Source organism: Ostrinia furnacalis, unplaced genomic scaffold, assembly GCF_004193835.3.
Source record: "Ostrinia furnacalis isolate ACB-3 unplaced genomic scaffold, ASM419383v2 OfSCF6654, whole genome shotgun sequence".
NCBI classification, from domain to species: domain Eukaryota; kingdom Metazoa; phylum Arthropoda; class Insecta; order Lepidoptera; family Crambidae; genus Ostrinia; species Ostrinia furnacalis.
Window position 1 is genome coordinate 240,414 of NW_021136893.1, and position 17,568 is coordinate 257,981.

General features: G+C 40.4%; 2 protein-coding genes across 3 annotated transcripts; both read left to right on the forward strand.

The window, feature by feature from the left end:
* The first annotated feature begins 7,824 nt into the window (after nucleotides 1-7,824).
* Nucleotides 7,825-9,121, forward strand: LOC114362602 (uncharacterized). Its single transcript, XM_028318066.1, has 2 exons — nucleotides 7,825-8,594; nucleotides 8,939-9,121. Exons 1-2 carry the CDS (start codon nucleotides 8,511-8,513, stop codon nucleotides 9,119-9,121), a joined length of 267 nt encoding a protein of 88 aa, XP_028173867.1. The 5' UTR covers nucleotides 7,825-8,510.
* Nucleotides 9,122-9,343: 222 nt separating this feature from the next.
* LOC114362603 (uncharacterized) lies at nucleotides 9,344-17,246 on the forward strand. Of its 2 annotated transcripts, XM_028318068.1 has the most exons (3): nucleotides 9,344-10,138; nucleotides 14,236-14,277; nucleotides 16,469-17,246. In XM_028318068.1, exons 1-3 carry the CDS (start codon nucleotides 10,070-10,072, stop codon nucleotides 16,520-16,522), a joined length of 165 nt encoding a protein of 54 aa, XP_028173869.1. In that variant the 5' UTR covers nucleotides 9,344-10,069; the 3' UTR covers nucleotides 16,523-17,246. The 2 variants fall into 2 exon arrangements, with proteins under 2 accessions (XP_028173869.1, XP_028173868.1); XM_028318067.1 differs by lacking the exons at nucleotides 9,344-10,138; nucleotides 14,236-14,277 and adding an exon at nucleotides 14,300-16,268.
* The last annotated feature ends 322 nt before the right edge of the window (nucleotides 17,247-17,568 follow it).

The window sequence follows — 17,568 nt, forward strand, 5'->3', positions numbered from 1 at the left end:
GCATCTAAAACTCGAAGTTTCACGGCCCATTATCTATCACCGGCCAATTACACCGATCCCGTGATACCCCACCGGGGGTAGGGTGGGGTGGGCCGTTATCAGCGATTCTCACACCATTAACCCTTGCGATACAGTGACACTTCATGTAGAGTGCTAGGTGATGTGATACAGGTAATCAAAGCGGAGGAAAGTGTCGTTTTAGTGTTGCGTCACGGAGATATTATATTTGGTGTTTGTAGTCTTTAGGGTTAAGGAAAGAGTGTCCCAAAATTAACGCAAGATTTGTAATAAATAGACAACACATTTTTTAGTCTTTTGATTGTAATTTTTTGACACTTCATGTAGAGTGCTAGAAGTCTCCCAATAACTTGGGCCATTTTAGCTTGGGCCACGGGTCAAGTCACTGGATTGACTTTTTAAATATTTTTACTTCCAGTAACTCATTTAGAGGCGCACCTAATGAAGTGCACCTAAACCTCGGAACGCACCTATTTTATGTTGCCCTGGTACTTTTTATTAATCTTAGTCAACATAAAGTTCAAAATCTTTATATTATTAAACATAGGCTCGCCTACGCGTCCATGTGCTTCCATAACAGGCCAAGATTCAGTACTAATTGATAATTACGGCCAATTAAAACAATACTAATCTAACAGTCGGTTTGCTAACCTGTCGCGGTCGTGCCCAATCGCCCGGTCATCGGCGATTGCTCTATCGCGAACAAGCATGTAACACATCGTTAGATAAACCGAGTTTAAGCAAGCGAAGTACTCGTTTTGTTGAGCTCACCTTACTTTTGCAGATATCGGCGCGTAGATAAACGTGCGGTTGTATTGTAAAGTTTTGTTGTTCTGAACGACTTTGTTTGCGTTTTTCAGTTGATATTCATGGAAATCCGAGTGCATTACCCCAGCAATTTTTTTATAAATGTTGTGCTTTAGAGAGTCGAGAGTATATCAGATAATTAGTCCATCGTGAGCAGAAATTTGTCCACTAATAGCAAAATTCGTTAAAATTATAGTTTTAAAGTTATTAGGAAAAAACAGATCGCTGCGGTAGCGTTTCAAACATTACCCTGGCAAATTTTTTTTTGAAAGTCGTTCTATCCCGGAATCAAATACATGAATAGCTTTTGTTGCGTATTAATTTGTCCACGAATAGCAAAAATTTTTAACAATATTTATAAAAAATTTGCTGCACTCTGGAAATCCTTAGGGCAGGTTTTTGTCCAGCACTGGACGTCATTTGGCTGAAACGAACGAAACACTAGATTTTTGTATTTTTATTGTCTTCTTTTACTATGAATAGGTGCTAAATAGTCTATAGGTAACTGAGATAAACCTAAGCTTATCTTTCCTTGCGCCGTGAAACGTGTTAAAATGCAAATTGTCTTTTCACTAACTAAACTAGGCAGGTAATTAATGTTCTGAACCTACATCATGTAAGTAACACTTACCTACGAGTACCTACATAGTCTCTATGAAATAATGCATATAAGTATGTATCCAAAAATATGTATGTACCTATTATCATCGTGTGAAGAGACCCTAAAGCATCAGTACTTTTGAGCCGCGTGGGCGTACATTAGGTCGCCCGATGACGCGCGCAACATTGTCGATATCAGTTCAGCATTAAAATCGATAAAACTAAAAGTATCGAGCGATAAAACGCATTTCAGCTCCGGTTACATTGAGTTGATGCAATTTTATCGACGATATTTCATGTAGAAGTGCTTAAATAAAAGTTTAGACTTGTAAAGTGATACAAACTTGTAAGTATACAAGTTCTTCCAACGTGTTATTGAAATGGTACAGACTACAGTGTGCTTACCATGAGTTTACGTTAGGTGTGCTCGCTAGCAACTGCGTAAAAAAATTACATTAAGGCCCAGAACAGACAGTGAAACGCAAGTGCAACTGCTAGTTACTTTTGAGTTGCATCTAAGTTTCTGCCATAGCGTCCGTTGAGAGACCACACATGACGCGACAAGTTTGAAACTTTCAGTTTCAGTTTCATTCATCAGAATCATCACAAAGTTGCAGTTTCGTTGCAGTTGCGTTTCACCGTGTGTTCTGGGCCTTAATGTATGACATATTGTGCAGCGCCCCTTACTTTCAAGAAATAAAATCTTCATAGATTTTTGACGTACCTACTCGCACACCTAACGTAAACTCATGGTAAGCACACAGCAGTCTTTCAGCGACTTGGCCCACTTTTAGCTTGGTCCACGGGCCAAGTCGCTTAAGTTAATTTTTTAAATATTTATTTTTTCGGCTACTGGGCCCGTTCTAATATTCTTGAGTAGATTTTTGTTCATTTGGTGTTAAATTTATTAATAAAACATTGAAGATTGCCGGAAGAAAAAATACTTAAAAATTGGAAATGTAATACTATTTTTTGTTAGGAAAATGAATGTTATTTTTACGGTAATTTTTTATCAGCCTATACCTATTTATTGCATTAAACAATTTTAATTTTAAAAAAATAGTTTTTTATGCCGTGCAGATAATGGGAAAAAGGGCTAGAGGAAAGAACAAATTTTTCTATGTAGATTTTTAAAAGTTAGGTACTTTTATAAAATGTCTACTAACATACAAACCGTAATTCTTACTTGTTTAAAAACAAATTGTTATCCAAAACTTTTACAACATAATCCAAACAAATTGTGAGCGTAACAAACGGGGAATTTGTCTCGGCCGAGAGTCGAACGGGCACCTCCTTATATTTATTGCAAATTATGCCGCTATCGACGCCATCGCCACCTCTCGATAATGGACTTCGCTGGGGCGAAGGAATAGCGTGGACATGACGAAAAATTATTTATACTTTAACCCTCGATAGGTTTAGGACCGATTCGACCAAACTTTTATTCGAGAATAACTCCTGGTATAACTGGCACATTGACAGTTTCAGTATGGGAAATATCTCAAAACTGATGATTTATTCTGAGATTCATATTTACTCTTGTTTCGTCGAATCCACCCTAAATTGAGTAATTTTCGTTTGAATAAGAATTACTTTATTGCGGTTAATGTGGCACATAATGATAATGAATGATGAAGGAATCTAATTGATTAAGACCAATTTTATAGAAAAATAGTATTGTTTTTTTAATCCTAAAGGCTCGCTTATGTAGGATACTGAAATATTTCCGTTTCTGACATTCTAAAAAAATTACATTTAATTGCGTTTCGATGTTAATTATTAGAATGTTAGAATGTTATTTATTTCCACGAGTATTATTAATAATCTGTCATGTTAACAACATAAGTACACAATAATTATTAACAATATTACATGTTAGTAATTTAAATATTCAAACGGCCATTGCTGGAGTTAAAACGAAAATGGGCGATTCATTTTCAAACTACATAAATTCGCTAAAGGCGCACCCACACTATCCTCGCGCGCGCACCTCACACCTATTGACAGAGGCTACATTGATACCGACTGATTTATATGCCATTACACTCATTCGCCTTAACTGATCGGCTGCGATATTGAAATTTTAAATCGCTAACGACCCCCTAAAATGGCCCCCTGATTTATTGTATCGGGATCTTTATAACGCCTGTAATCGCCTGCTGGGAAGAACAAATATGATGAACCATTCTTTTATTGTTCAAAAAAGCTGCCTTAGTGCCTTTTTCCTGGGATAGCGATTTCATAGGAAATGATGAAAGCAGACCAGACACTAGGTATCTAAATACATATAACTCAAAGCTGACTGACTGACTGACTTACATAGTGATCTATCAACGCACAGCCCAAACCACAGGATGGATCGGGCTGAAATTTGGCATGCAGGTAGATGTTATGACGTAGACATCCGCTAAGAAAAGATTTTACGAAACTCCACCCCTAAGGGGGTAAAACGGGATCCACGCGTACGAAGTCGCGGACGGCCGCTAGTCAGTTAATTATAACTTGTAATTAAAATTTGATTTATATGATGATGGGTGAGTGATGAGCCATTTTCTTTCTGTATTTCCACAATTTATTCTGTCACGTAGAGTTATGAACGACTAAAAATCTAAATGAATTAAAATAATAAGAACCTACGACAACACAAATGAAAAAACGTCACTTGTGTTGAGACTGTCTTAGCATTGCAACTTGTGGCGCAAATTAACTGAGTACACTCTGTCTGCAATATCAATTAGCAATATCAAATTGTTTATAAATATCAAATTTGCAACACAAAGTCACATCGGATTATTAAAGAATTAAGATACAGGTTTAAAAAATCACAACTAAAATACAGACATCAAGTGAGGTCTTAATTACTTGTAATAGAGTTGAGTTTGCAACAAAAAAGTGTAGTCTTGACGTGCTGTCGTCTATATTAATTTGACCTTTGACTCAAAACCGATCGATTTGTATTTTTCTCGGTTATCGGACGAGTGCAGTCGCAATGTATGCAATCGTTGCACAAGGACTGATAACAATGCACCTTATCGGGCCCTAGACACTCTCTCTACCGAGAAACTGACCGTCTAGGTCGTAGCAATAACGTCGAAGCTTTGACACGTTCTACACTTGGACAGATTACGTTTGTTCGTTCGTTCGTTTCAGCCGAAAGACGTCCACTGCTGGACAAAGGCCTCCCCCAAGGATTTCCACAAAGACCGGTCCTGCGCCGCTCGCATCCAGGCACCTCCCGCGACCCTCACCAGATCGTCGGTCCACCTAGTGGGAGGCCTGCCCACGCTACGTCTTCCGGCTCGTGGTCGCCACTCAAGAACTTTCCTGCCCCAGCGGCCATCAGCTCTACGAGTTATGTGCCCCGCCCACTGCCACTTGACTTTAGCGATTCTGCGGGCAATGTCAGTCACTCTGGTTCTCTTACGGATCTCCTCATTTCTGATTCGATCAAGCAGGTAAACTCCGAGCATAGCACCCTCCTTCGCCCGGTGACCTTGAGCCTTCTTAATACTGACATATTACGCTTCATGGTTATTAAATTTTACGTTAAGAGTTGCATCTTAAACATTTTTTTATAAGTTACTAGCTTTCCGACCGCGGCTTCGCCCGCGTAAAAAAGGGCTGTTTTAGGGTTTTCTCGAAAATTAACCGAATTTTTCTCGCGGTAAATAGGAACTAACTCACATAAAGTCGAAAAATACGAGATTGACATGGAATTTTCATTCAAATGAGTATATACAGGGTGTTTCTTGTAAGGTGTCAAGCCGAAGGCAGGTGATAGGTGAGGACTAGACCTATCGATTTCACCCCCATGTATGTTCTACGATTTTTCGTAGTTTAGAAGTTATCGTTAATTTTGTGATTTTTTCAAATTTCATGACCTAGTGGCTTAATTTTTTTTTTATCTTTTTTTTGGGTTGAATTTTCTCAGATTTCTTTTTTTTTGACAGATTCCCTATTAGTTGCAGATATTTGAAAAAAATAATCACCTTCCTATCTTTGATGCAAGATACAAAATTTTTGCTAGAAACATAAAAAATATGCTTTTAGCAGAACATTCTAAAATTTTTAACTGAAATGTATGAGAAAAAAAACTAAAAGCATATTTTTTATGTTTCTAGCAAAAATTTTGTATCTTGCATCAAAGATAGGAAGGTGATTATTTTTTTCAAATATCTGCAACTAATAGGGAATCTGTCAAAAAAAAAGAAATCTGAGAAAAGTCAACCCAAAAAAAAGATAAAAAAAAAATTAAGCCACTAGGTCATGAAATTTGAAAAAATCACAAAATTAACGATAACTTCTAAACTACGAAAAATCGTAGAACATACATGGGGGTGAAATCGATAGGTCTAGTCCTCGCCTATCACCTGCCTTCGGCTTGACACCTTACAAGAAACACCCTGTATAATGAGTATATGAATTCTTTAAACCAAAAGCTGATTTTCCAACAATAAGGCTTGGATAACTATCATACTATCACCCTATAAGGCAGTTATTTGATACCGGTGTCGAATACAAGATCGTGATTTCTTCGTTGCACGTAGCCAAAACAAACTGCTATCTGCAACTGTCGATTTATGCGACTTCGTTATGTTGAAAGTTTTATTATTTTCACAATAATTAAATAAATTGAGCTTTATTTTTTAGATAGGTAACACTCAAGTTCAAGTACCTACCCTACATACACTAGAAGATTTTAGGCCGTGCAAATTCAACAACAGCTCTGAATCTATGATTGAATCAAAAAAAATCTAAATTAAAAATATTTTATTCAATTTAGACTACTGTTGGCAATTATGAACGTCAAAATATAGTAAACTAGCTTACCGCCCGCGGCTTCGCGCGCGTGGACTACATTATCTACATATTTTACGGAACCCTATGTTTTCCAAAATAAAATTTAGCCTATGTTACTCGTGGATAATGTAGCTTTCGAATGGTGAAAGAATTTTTAAAAACGGTCCAGTAGTTTTTGAGCCTATTCATTACAACCAAACAAACAAACAAACAAAGTTTTCCTCTTTATAATATTAGTGTACTCGTAGATGTAGACAAAGAAGCTCATAGGTAACCGCTTATCTAGAACTAGCGAAGAAAACTCACCTACAATAGATTCGGAAAAGTCACCTTACCTATCTGAGCAATTAAACGAGCGATGTATTTACAAATAACCGAGGTGATAGCCGCTTTCTCGATCGCAATAACAAGTTTATCGAGGACAATGCTCTATCGGGTGCAACTTGCATCGACAACTACATCGTGTAGGGCTGCAAGGTGGGCGAATGTGTGAGACAACGCAATCTGCCCATCAAAAAAATGGAAAAACGTGTCAGTGTGCTTGCTTACCATGAGTTCACCTTAGGTGTGCTCGCTAGCCAGTGCGTCAAAATTAGTTCTTGAAAGTAGCCGCTAAGGGCGCTGTAAATTGTCACATATTTAATGTCATTTTTTACGCAGTCGGTAGCGAGCATACTTAACGTAAGCACATAGAGCGCAGGCATTATAAAATTACAACTGTCATGTTTTGCCATTTGTCTATAATTTAGGGTATCTTGTGGTGACTCCCATAATGCCCTCCTACATTTGACACCATTGAAAAACATAGAAAACACTATGATGGTTCTAAAAATTAATCATTACTCACCAAATAGGCCCTTCATAGAAGTTCAGGACTACTTAAACTTAAGTTATATTCATTAGTTAAGAGCAAGGGCCCATAAATAAGCCCGCTTCCATACAGCATTCTTCAAAAATATAATAACGTAAACCGATTCAAGATGCAGTTGTATTATTATAATGTTCACAAAATATGTATTCACAAAAATATCCACAAAGTGTTATACAGTATTATCATAAACACGGTATCTAGGACAAGCTATTTAAGTAGATGATTAAGAAATATAAAAACTTTTCACCGTATATCACTCTGTGACCGTTGATTTATTTTTAATTAAATTAGCTTTTCAAATAATACAGTAACAGCCCTACATATCGAGCGAAAGTGCACGTCTCGATATCGAACAATGTGACACGACGATAGCGTAACGTGATCGCTGCGTTATCGCCGCGACACCGCCGCGACGTTTGTTTTGATTGCTTGACACTATTGTTACTTGGGGGTTTCTTACACTTTCGAAGGAGTTTCTATTTGGAAGAACATTTTGGAACGTATTTTAAAGCGTTACAATTTTAAAATTAAATAGCATAGTCCAGTCAATAAAGCATTATAGATGGAAAACTGTAGAACACAATTTCTGACTTCAGGACTTTATTTAGACTAGTTAGGAGGTGAACATAGCAAAAGTCCCCGCCCTTAGCCCTTGAGCCGGCGCACTATGGATCGAAATTGCGATTTATGGACATAGCGATTTTTATTACAATTTCTATTNCCACATCTCTGTGGTCATTCTTGGCGTTTCTGAACGCCAAGCTTTGACACACTTCACCGTAAAAACAATCTTCGCAGTCTCGCGAGTGAAAAACTGCACTTTTATCCATTGCTTTTATCGCCCGCAAACCGCAATATTTTAATCATAACGCACAACGCATTCGCATCAAACCACCTACGCAGTCAAAGCCCAAATTGCTCGTGACCCGAACCCCCTGCAGGGGAAACGAAGCCGATCCATCTTCATTCCGGAGTGTCCCGGTGCCAGCGGTGGTCGAGCTGACGGAAGGGGACCCGAAATTGGCTCAGAGGTTAGTGGGACCAACTATTTCTCCTCTGCAAGCAAAATTATTTGGGAAACGTAATTTGGACTTCCGATTAAGATCCCGCCTGGTGTGGCTATTTACACGCCACACCAGTATGGCTACATAATATACCTAGTTTAAAGCGGTGATTTAGATTGGTGGTAGATAGAAAATAATTGAGAATCTGCTTTAGATTTACGGATGAACTTTCGGCATTGTTCGGGCCCATTTTAGCCTGTACCTATTTGTTTCATCTTGTTGGCTGTAGCTTGTTACTACTGGAATGTTCGGAAGGTACATATTTTTATACTCACTAACATAGTTAACGTTAAGGGATTAACATTTAATTACAAAAATGCGTGTTTTGAATTGCAGGTGGATATGGTGCAATGTTACGTTATGGGCCACTGACTTTACTCATATACGGTCAACTGATTCAAATGTCAGTCATTTTTGAGATGTTGGGTTCAGAGGTCAGTAAGATATTTCTCCAACGTTGGTGCCAATAATATCTATCTACTAGATCCACACGATGGATGAGTGGCGTAGGAACGTAGGAGCCGGCACAAAAGATTATACAGGATGTCCCAAAAAGTAGTGTCAAGCCGAAGCCCAAAAGGTAGAGCATGACTAGGGCTACCCGAACCACCCCCATGTATGTTCCGCGATTTTTGATAGTTTTCGAGATATGATTGTTTTAAATTTCTGTGCTTAGGCCCTTTTTTGGTGGCGCGATTAGTTTACCCATTTACCTAACACCCTGTATATTATTAGCCCATTACTTTATAACTAAGTACATTATAAATATTGATTGCAGACTGAAAAGTTGCCAGATTCAGCTTACTTCCTGCCGTGGGAGTGCATGGACAACAGCAACCGGCGGACGGCGTGCATCATGCTGCACAAGATGCAGTACAAGATCAGCCTCAAGGCGCTGGGGCTGGCGGCCGTCGGCGTCAGCACCATGACCGGGGTAAGGAATACGAGTCCTTCAATGTAGATATAGCGAGATAGATTCAGCTTACTTCCTGCCGTGGGAGTGCATGGACACCAGCAACCGGCGGACGGCGTGCATCATGCTGCACAAGATGCAGTACAAGATCAGCCTCAAGGCGCTGGGGCTGGCGGCCGTCGGCGTCAGCACCATGACCGGGGTAAGGAATACGAGTCCTTCAATGTAGATATAGCGAGATAGATTCAGCTTACTTCCTGCCGTGGGAGTGCATGGACACCAGCAACCGGCGGACGGCGTGCATCATGCTGCACAAGATGCAGTACAAGATCAGCCTCAAGGCGCTGGGGCTGGCGGCCGTCGGCGTCAGCACCATGACCGGGGTAAGGAATACGAGTCCTTCAATGTAGATATAGCGAGATAGATTCAGCTTACTTCCTGCCGTGGGAGTGCATGGACACCAGCAACCGGCGGACGGCGTGCATCATGCTGCACAAGATGCAGTACAAGATCAGCCTCAAGGCGCTGGGGCTGGCGGCCGTCGGCGTCAGCACCATGACCGGGGTAAGGAATACGAGTCCTTCAATGTAGATATAGCGAGATAGATTCAGCTTACTTCCTGCCGTGGGAGTGCATGGACACCAGCAACCGGCGGACGGCGTGCATCATGCTGCACAAGATGCAGTACAAGATCAGCCTCAAGGCGCTGGGGCTGGCGGCCGTCGGCGTCAGCACCATGACCGGGGTAAGGAATACGAGTCCTTCAATGTAGATATAGCGAGATAGATTCAGCTTACTTCCTGCCGTGGGAGTGCATGGACACCAGCAACCGGCGGACGGCGTGCATCATGCTGCACAAGATGCAGTACAAGATCAGCCTCAAGGCGCTGGGGCTGGCGGCCGTCGGCGTCAGCACCATGACCGGGGTAAGGAATACGAGTCCTTCAATGTAGATATAGCGAGATAGATTCAGCTTACTTCCTGCCGTGGGAGTGCATGGACACCAGCAACCGGCGGACGGCGTGCATCATGCTGCACAAGATGCAGTACAAGATCAGCCTCAAGGCGCTGGGGCTGGCGGCCGTCGGCGTCAGCACCATGACNAATGTTTTGACACCCTGTTAAAATTTTTATTAGTCATTTATTTTTTCCTGACCAAACAGATACCATAATAATATCTTTTGTCTATTCTACCCATATTCTGTAAGTAAAATAATAAAAAGTTTGAAAAGAAAGAAATTACAAGTCCGATTTACCTAAACAAATAAATTAAAAATACTTGCGGATCAAATGTACTCAATCATACTACAATTTACGAAAAAATCACGCGTGATGCATATACGTCAGTGGGCAGTCAACTGAAATAGGCCCGGCGTCTACGAGTGCCAAAGCACGACTGATTTATGCCATTTGATGCACCCGATTTTATAGTATTTTCAAATTAATTTTTCATTTGAAGATTGAAGATAGATATTTTTTCTTTTTCACACATTAATAGTACTATCTTTCTTCTTAAGTATAAAGTAGTTTATGTTGCCAAATGACTTTTAGATTATGAGATGTGACCTGTTTTCTTGCAGTAATTTTCTCGAATTTTGACTATCTTAGACATGATAAAAATGCATTTTAATGAATTAAACATCAAAATTTTTTCAATACATTTCCACATTCAGGGTATGCTTATTCTAATGAATGCATTTTATCTTCTTACTTTGAAATAAATTTGTTGTAATATTAGTTCAAAGTTGTGCCTTCGCGAGTTACCTGGAAATCGGGCTTTCGAAATTCGCTGTTTTCGTCGGCAAAAATCCAATTTGAACGAGATTTTGTCAATAGACATTCCGTAAAAACGTATGATAATTACGATGATATAAGTCAAAAGAAGCTATAACAATAAATTATATGACTAAAATCATTTCGAAATCTGCCAAATTCTCGATTTCTGCATGAAAAATGTGACAACGCTCTTTTTAAAACTGTTGTTTATATGAGCCTTTGAAATGTTAATGCACAGTAATTTATGAGTAGTGAGGGGTCAAAAGTGGCTCCAAGTGGTTCGTCTAAATATAGTACCTACGCACGGTGTAGTCCAGGGAGGGCCTGGAACTAGGCTTAACATGCTCCCGCATGTCTAGAATGATTGCTCAATGTTGATGTAGTTGATTTCCTCATGATGGGAATATTATAATATTTGTATTTATTATATTACAGACTTCTGGAGTAGTTGACTATCTCACCTGTAGCAAATTTAATAAGCGTTTTGTGGTTCATAGTAGTCAATTAGTCATATCACTAGGACGCATAGTTGACTTGGTGACAGCGGGATCACATCGAGAGGTAGATATCCCTATTTCTACTAATCAAATCATGAATTGAGATGTAGTTTTCTCTTGCCTCTCTAAAATACTCCTGAAATTTTTTCGTTGACAGATCTTCATAAAGGTTGAATTCGCCGCACACATTTCTACATAACCTGTTAAAATTTTTTCGGTGATAAAAAATGTAGTGGTGTATAGCCTAAAGCCTTCAGGGATTAACGGGCTATCCAACGCAAAAAGAATATTCCAAATCGGTCCCATAGTTCCTGAATCCTGTTTGTTTGGTTGAACGCGCTAATTCAACCAAACAAACAGGATTCAGGAACTACCAAACAAACAAACTCTTCAGCTTTATAATATTAGTATAGATTTTAAAATCATGTCGATTTAGCAGCCACACAAACCTTTTTTAATATTTTTGAGTAATTTTTAACGTATTCTATAACATTAAAATCTTGCGTATCGGCTTTAAGACTATTACATTCATATAATTCATACATTTATTTCTACTCTTGTGAATGCCGGTTGTAGCTCAGTCGTCAAATTTACATTTTACAGAATTTATTCGGATCTTTCTCTGTGGAAATGTGGTTTTTAATTCATCACTCACTACACTGAATAGATCCTCATTTGATCAACATTACTGTCATTTATATTATGTGTGTGGGATATGATGCTCAACCACAATAAGGAAGCTAAGGTGTTGAGTGCTTCCTTCCGAGCGGGTGTTGTGCTCGGGGACCAAGGTCCAATTTCTACCATCTTGGTTTTCATAAACAGGGTATTAGATAAATGGGTATATGAGCCGACACTAGCCCATGTTAACATGGTCATATAAATGGTATAGTGAAGTCCGAAAGTTGACATCTTCATTTTAATTATTTTAATTTTCATACACATCGGATTTTATAAAATTTATTTTGTATGAAAATTAAAAAAAATAAAATGATGATATTAAATTTCTAACTTCACCATACCATTTATATGACCATGTTAACATGGGCTAGTGTCGGCTCATAATAATATACCCATTTACCTAACACCCTGTATATGTATACTTGGCAGGGTAGAAAACTCCGTCGTCACCGCGATGCAGGTTTGTATGAGCGGTGGAGTGTGCCCAGGTTGAAGTCGTAACAGCACCATCTGTTGGTACACGTTTGTAGTGGTGTATCGTAGATGTCGCCACAAGTGAATTGTGTACCATCCCTAATATTTTTCATTCAATTCGGTTAGTTGTTATCAACGAAAAAATCTAAACCGCGTAAGATAGATGAAAGGGGTAAAACGGGATCCACGCGTACGAAATCGCGTCGATTATCTAATAAATCTTTATTATTGTTAGCGACGTCAAGAATAGTCAGAATTAATGTTAGCAACATCATGTCAATTAGTTCAAAATATTAAATTATCTGTTTCTAATTAATCTGTTTCGTAATTAAGAAAATGAACATGAAATTTTCGCCAAAAAGGCAATACCGTAGCGAAAACCATCAGGCTCTCTCGCTTACTCACTCGGTAGGCCTCTTTCTTGCATTGTCTGATCTCTCACTTCCACAAAATAGCTTCTCTTTCACACTTTTCTGGAAAATCTGGAATGTTCAGGAAAAAATAGAGAAGAAACGAGACGGAAATATCGGACCTCTCGCTTCGAACATTCTAGAGCGTGAGATAGCAATATTTTTGTCCTTGTCTTGCACGGATGGTCCGTTGCGCGNTTTCAAAACTTTCATAATAACACAAAAAAACATGTACTTAATAGGCCATTATTTTCTGTAATCGCTCTACTAAAGTAGTAAGTCGGAGATTCCGTTACATGTTTTTGACTTTCTTAGGACTAACTAATGTTTCCAATCTATTAAGTGTACGTTACGTAGAACACGTTTAGAGACAATAACTGAACAGAACATTTTTTATCCACAACGAGCAAGCTCTTGCCCTTCATCTGACCTGATGGAAAGTTGGAAACTGCTGGATGATCAGCAACGATTAAAAATCGTAAAGTANTGAGACTTATTAAATTCATGCACTATTCAATCACATTGTAATGTGGTTATAAAGGGTGACTGGAACTGAACCCGCCATAGCTAATACGCGTATAGAGGAGGTCATTTGCTAATTATTGAACCCTACTTTCTATGAAGTTTTATAGTTTAGGAGATATGTCAATTTTTATACTTTTTTTAGATTTTTCAGAAATTTTACCTAAAAACTGCTTAAATTTTTTTCTCGCATAGGTTCAATAATTAGCAAATGATCCTATACGCGTATTAGCTATGACGGGTTCAGTTCCAGTCACCCTGTATACCTACGCAGATGTACGCAGTTTTATTTTTATTTTTAATTCCCAAATAGTTTTGTCTGCAGGTAGAAATGTTAGGATATAGAATTTTATCATGAGATGACATGTTGCTGGCAGGTTTTACTTTAAAAGTAAACAGCATTAGAATAAAGTTTGAAAATAATGACAGGTGTAGACAAGCGAGAAAATGTGACATTGTATCATTGTATTATTGAAGTTCGATAGATTTAGTTGTAAATGTTTTAATATTTAATATGTAATAGATTTTGATAATATTTTAATAATAAAGTGTGTGTGAGTATTGAAGTGGCGTTATTATGATTGAATAACCTCCCAGGAGTTGTGTGGAGAGGCACACTCCTCGAACAAGAAAACTGTTTGGTTTCCACATCTCTGTGGTCATTCTTGGCGTTTCTGAACGCCAAGCTTTGACACACTTCACCGTAAAAACAATCTTCGCAGTCTCGCGAGTGAAAAACTGCACTTTTATCCATTGCTTTTATCGCCCGCAAACCGCAATATTTTAATCATAACGCANCAAGGCGCTGGGGCTGGCGGCCGTCGGCGTCAGCACCATGACCGGGGTAAGGAATACGAGTCCTTCAATGTAGATATAGCGAGATAGATTCAGCTTACTTCCTGCCGTGGGAGTGCATGGACACCAGCAACCGGCGGACGGCGTGCATCATGCTGCACAAGATGCAGTACAAGATCAGCCTCAAGGCGCTGGGGCTGGCGGCCGTCGGCGTCAGCACCATGACCGGGGTAAGGAATACGAGTCCTTCAATGTAGATATAGCGAGATAGATTCAGCTTACTTCCTGCCGTGGGAGTGCATGGACACCAGCAACCGGCGGACGGCGTGCATCATGCTGCACAAGATGCAGTACAAGATCAGCCTCAAGGCGCTGGGGCTGGCGGCCGTCGGCGTCAGCACCATGACCGGGGTAAGGAATACGAGTCCTTCAATGTAGATATAGCGAGATAGATTCAGCTTACTTCCTGCCGTGGGAGTGCATGGACACCAGCAACCGGCGGACGGCGTGCATCATGCTGCACAAGATGCAGTACAAGATCAGCCTCAAGGCGCTGGGGCTGGCGGCCGTCGGCGTCAGCACCATGACCGGGGTAAGGAATACGAGTCCTTCAATGTAGATATAGCGAGATAGATTCAGCTTACTTCCTGCCGTGGGAGTGCATGGACACCAGCAACCGGCGGACGGCGTGCATCATGCTGCACAAGATGCAGTACAAGATCAGCCTCAAGGCGCTGGGGCTGGCGGCCGTCGGCGTCAGCACCATGACCGGGGTAAGGAATACGAGTCCTTCAATGTAGATATAGCGAGATAGATTCAGCTTACTTCCTGCCGTGGGAGTGCATGGACACCAGCAACCGGCGGACGGCGTGCATCATGCTGCACAAGATGCAGTACAAGATCAGCCTCAAGGCGCTGGGGCTGGCGGCCGTCGGCGTCAGCACCATGACCGGGGTAAGGAATACGAGTCCTTCAATGTAGATATAGCGAGATAGATTCAGCTTACTTCCTGCCGTGGGAGTGCATGGACACCAGCAACCGGCGGACGGCGTGCATCATGCTGCACAAGATGCAGTACAAGATCAGCCTCAAGGCGCTGGGGCTGGCGGCCGTCGGCGTCAGCACCATGACCGGGGTAAGGAATACGAGTCCTTCAATGTAGATATAGCGAGATAGATTCAGCTTACTTCCTGCCGTGGGAGTGCATGGACACCAGCAACCGGCGGACGGCGTGCATCATGCTGCACAAGATGCAGTACAAGATCAGCCTCAAGGCGCTGGGGCTGGCGGCCGTCGGCGTCAGCACCATGACCGGGGTAAGGAATACGAGTCCTTCAATGTAGATATAGCGAGATAGATTCAGCTTACTTCCTGCCGTGGGAGTGCATGGACACCAGCAACCGGCGGACGGCGTGCATCATGCTGCACAAGATGCAGTACAAGATCAGCCTCAAGGCGCTGGGGCTGGCGGCCGTCGGCGTCAGCACCATGACCGGGGTAAGGAATACGAGTCCTTCAATGTAGATATAGCGAGATAGATTCAGCTTACTTCCTGCCGTGGGAGTGCATGGACACCAGCAACCGGCGGACGGCGTGCATCATGCTGCACAAGATGCAGTACAAGATCAGCCTCAAGGCGCTGGGGCTGGCGGCCGTCGGCGTCAGCACCATGACCGGGGTAAGGAATACGAGTCCTTCAATGTAGATATAGCGAGATAGATTCAGCTTACTTCCTGCCGTGGGAGTGCATGGACACCAGCAACCGGCGGACGGCGTGCATCATGCTGCACAAGATGCAGTACAAGATCAGCCTCAAGGCGCTGGGGCTGGCGGCCGTCGGCGTCAGCACCATGACCGGGGTAAGGAATACGAGTCCTTCAATGTAGATATAGCGAGATAGATTCAGCTTACTTCCTGCCGTGGGAGTGCATGGACACCAGCAACCGGCGGACGGCGTGCATCATGCTGCACAAGATGCAGTACAAGATCAGCCTCAAGGCGCTGGGGCTGGCGGCCGTCGGCGTCAGCACCATGACCGGGGTAAGGAATACGAGTCCTTCAATGTAGATATGGCAGGACAGAGTTACCTATTCTTAAAAGTGCACCCATTTTGAAGCGCACCTGATGCAGCGCACCTAAATTAGTTTTCGAAACGCAACTTTCAAATACTAAGTTGTTTCTACGATTGTCTTACTGTATTTCAGGGAAAATGTTAATTATTTATGGTATTATTGTTTCAGATATTGAAGACAACATTTTCATACTACGCATTTCTGCAAACAATGGGAGAGTAGCAAAATAGAACTCGACTTTAATTTAATTTGCTTAAAAAAGATTTTGTCTTGTAATTGTCATGTTTCTATCTATTATATTTGTGGCTTCTCAGAATAAACAATGATAACTTGCAATAGTAGATAATGAAAATATTACTTAGTTCCATCTGAATTGTAACAACTTTTTCAATTAAATTACATACACGTATTCTAAATAATTGTCTTTTACTTTAGGCACTTACTATGTATTAGGTATTAGACAACCTACTACTACATTTATTTTGCCAACTTAGCACCTATTAAGCACAACTGTTACTAAGATGAAGATTGCGTCACCTCGGGGTATAATTTCATGAGCCATAATCTGTAAATTAACTAACTATCCTCATAAAATAAATAATAAATAACTCAGTATACTGGACAGTACGAGTAACATCAATGAGTAGAGTACTAGTACTATCGGTCATCCAGCTACCCATTTCCGGTCATGTCATCTCGTTCTATTGCAAAGAATCACCATTTGATGTGAGCGAAGTGTGGCCGATAGTACCTATGTTTATCTCGGGTAAATTGCACCTATTCAAGTAAAATTCATATGAATGAATGAAAATTTACGACGACCTAATGGGCCCGTGGTGCATTAGCTCATGGGGACGACCTTTGTCTCGCATTCGATGGGCATTTCTACTGCATGGTGTATTTTTTCTCAATTCGGTGCTAAAATTTATATTTAGTTTTTTAAGTAGTTTCAATACAAAAAAATAAATTTTACTCCATTCTGAATGTAAAAATAGCATTTTCACTAAATATTGTGAAGTGGTTTATGAGAAAAGTTAAGCACCGAATTGAGAGAGCACCGAATTGAGAAAATGAATTACTGAATTGAGAAATGAATCTCCAAATATAAAAAATTGCTCCACAAACTTAGAATTGATGACATTATGAAGAAATACCTAATGTATTTCAATAATCGATATAATAAATACTTAAAACGTTTTGATATCTGACTGCTGGTCTATTAGTTAGATGGTTCATTTTAGGTTTATGTGTCTGAAATACCAATGGAA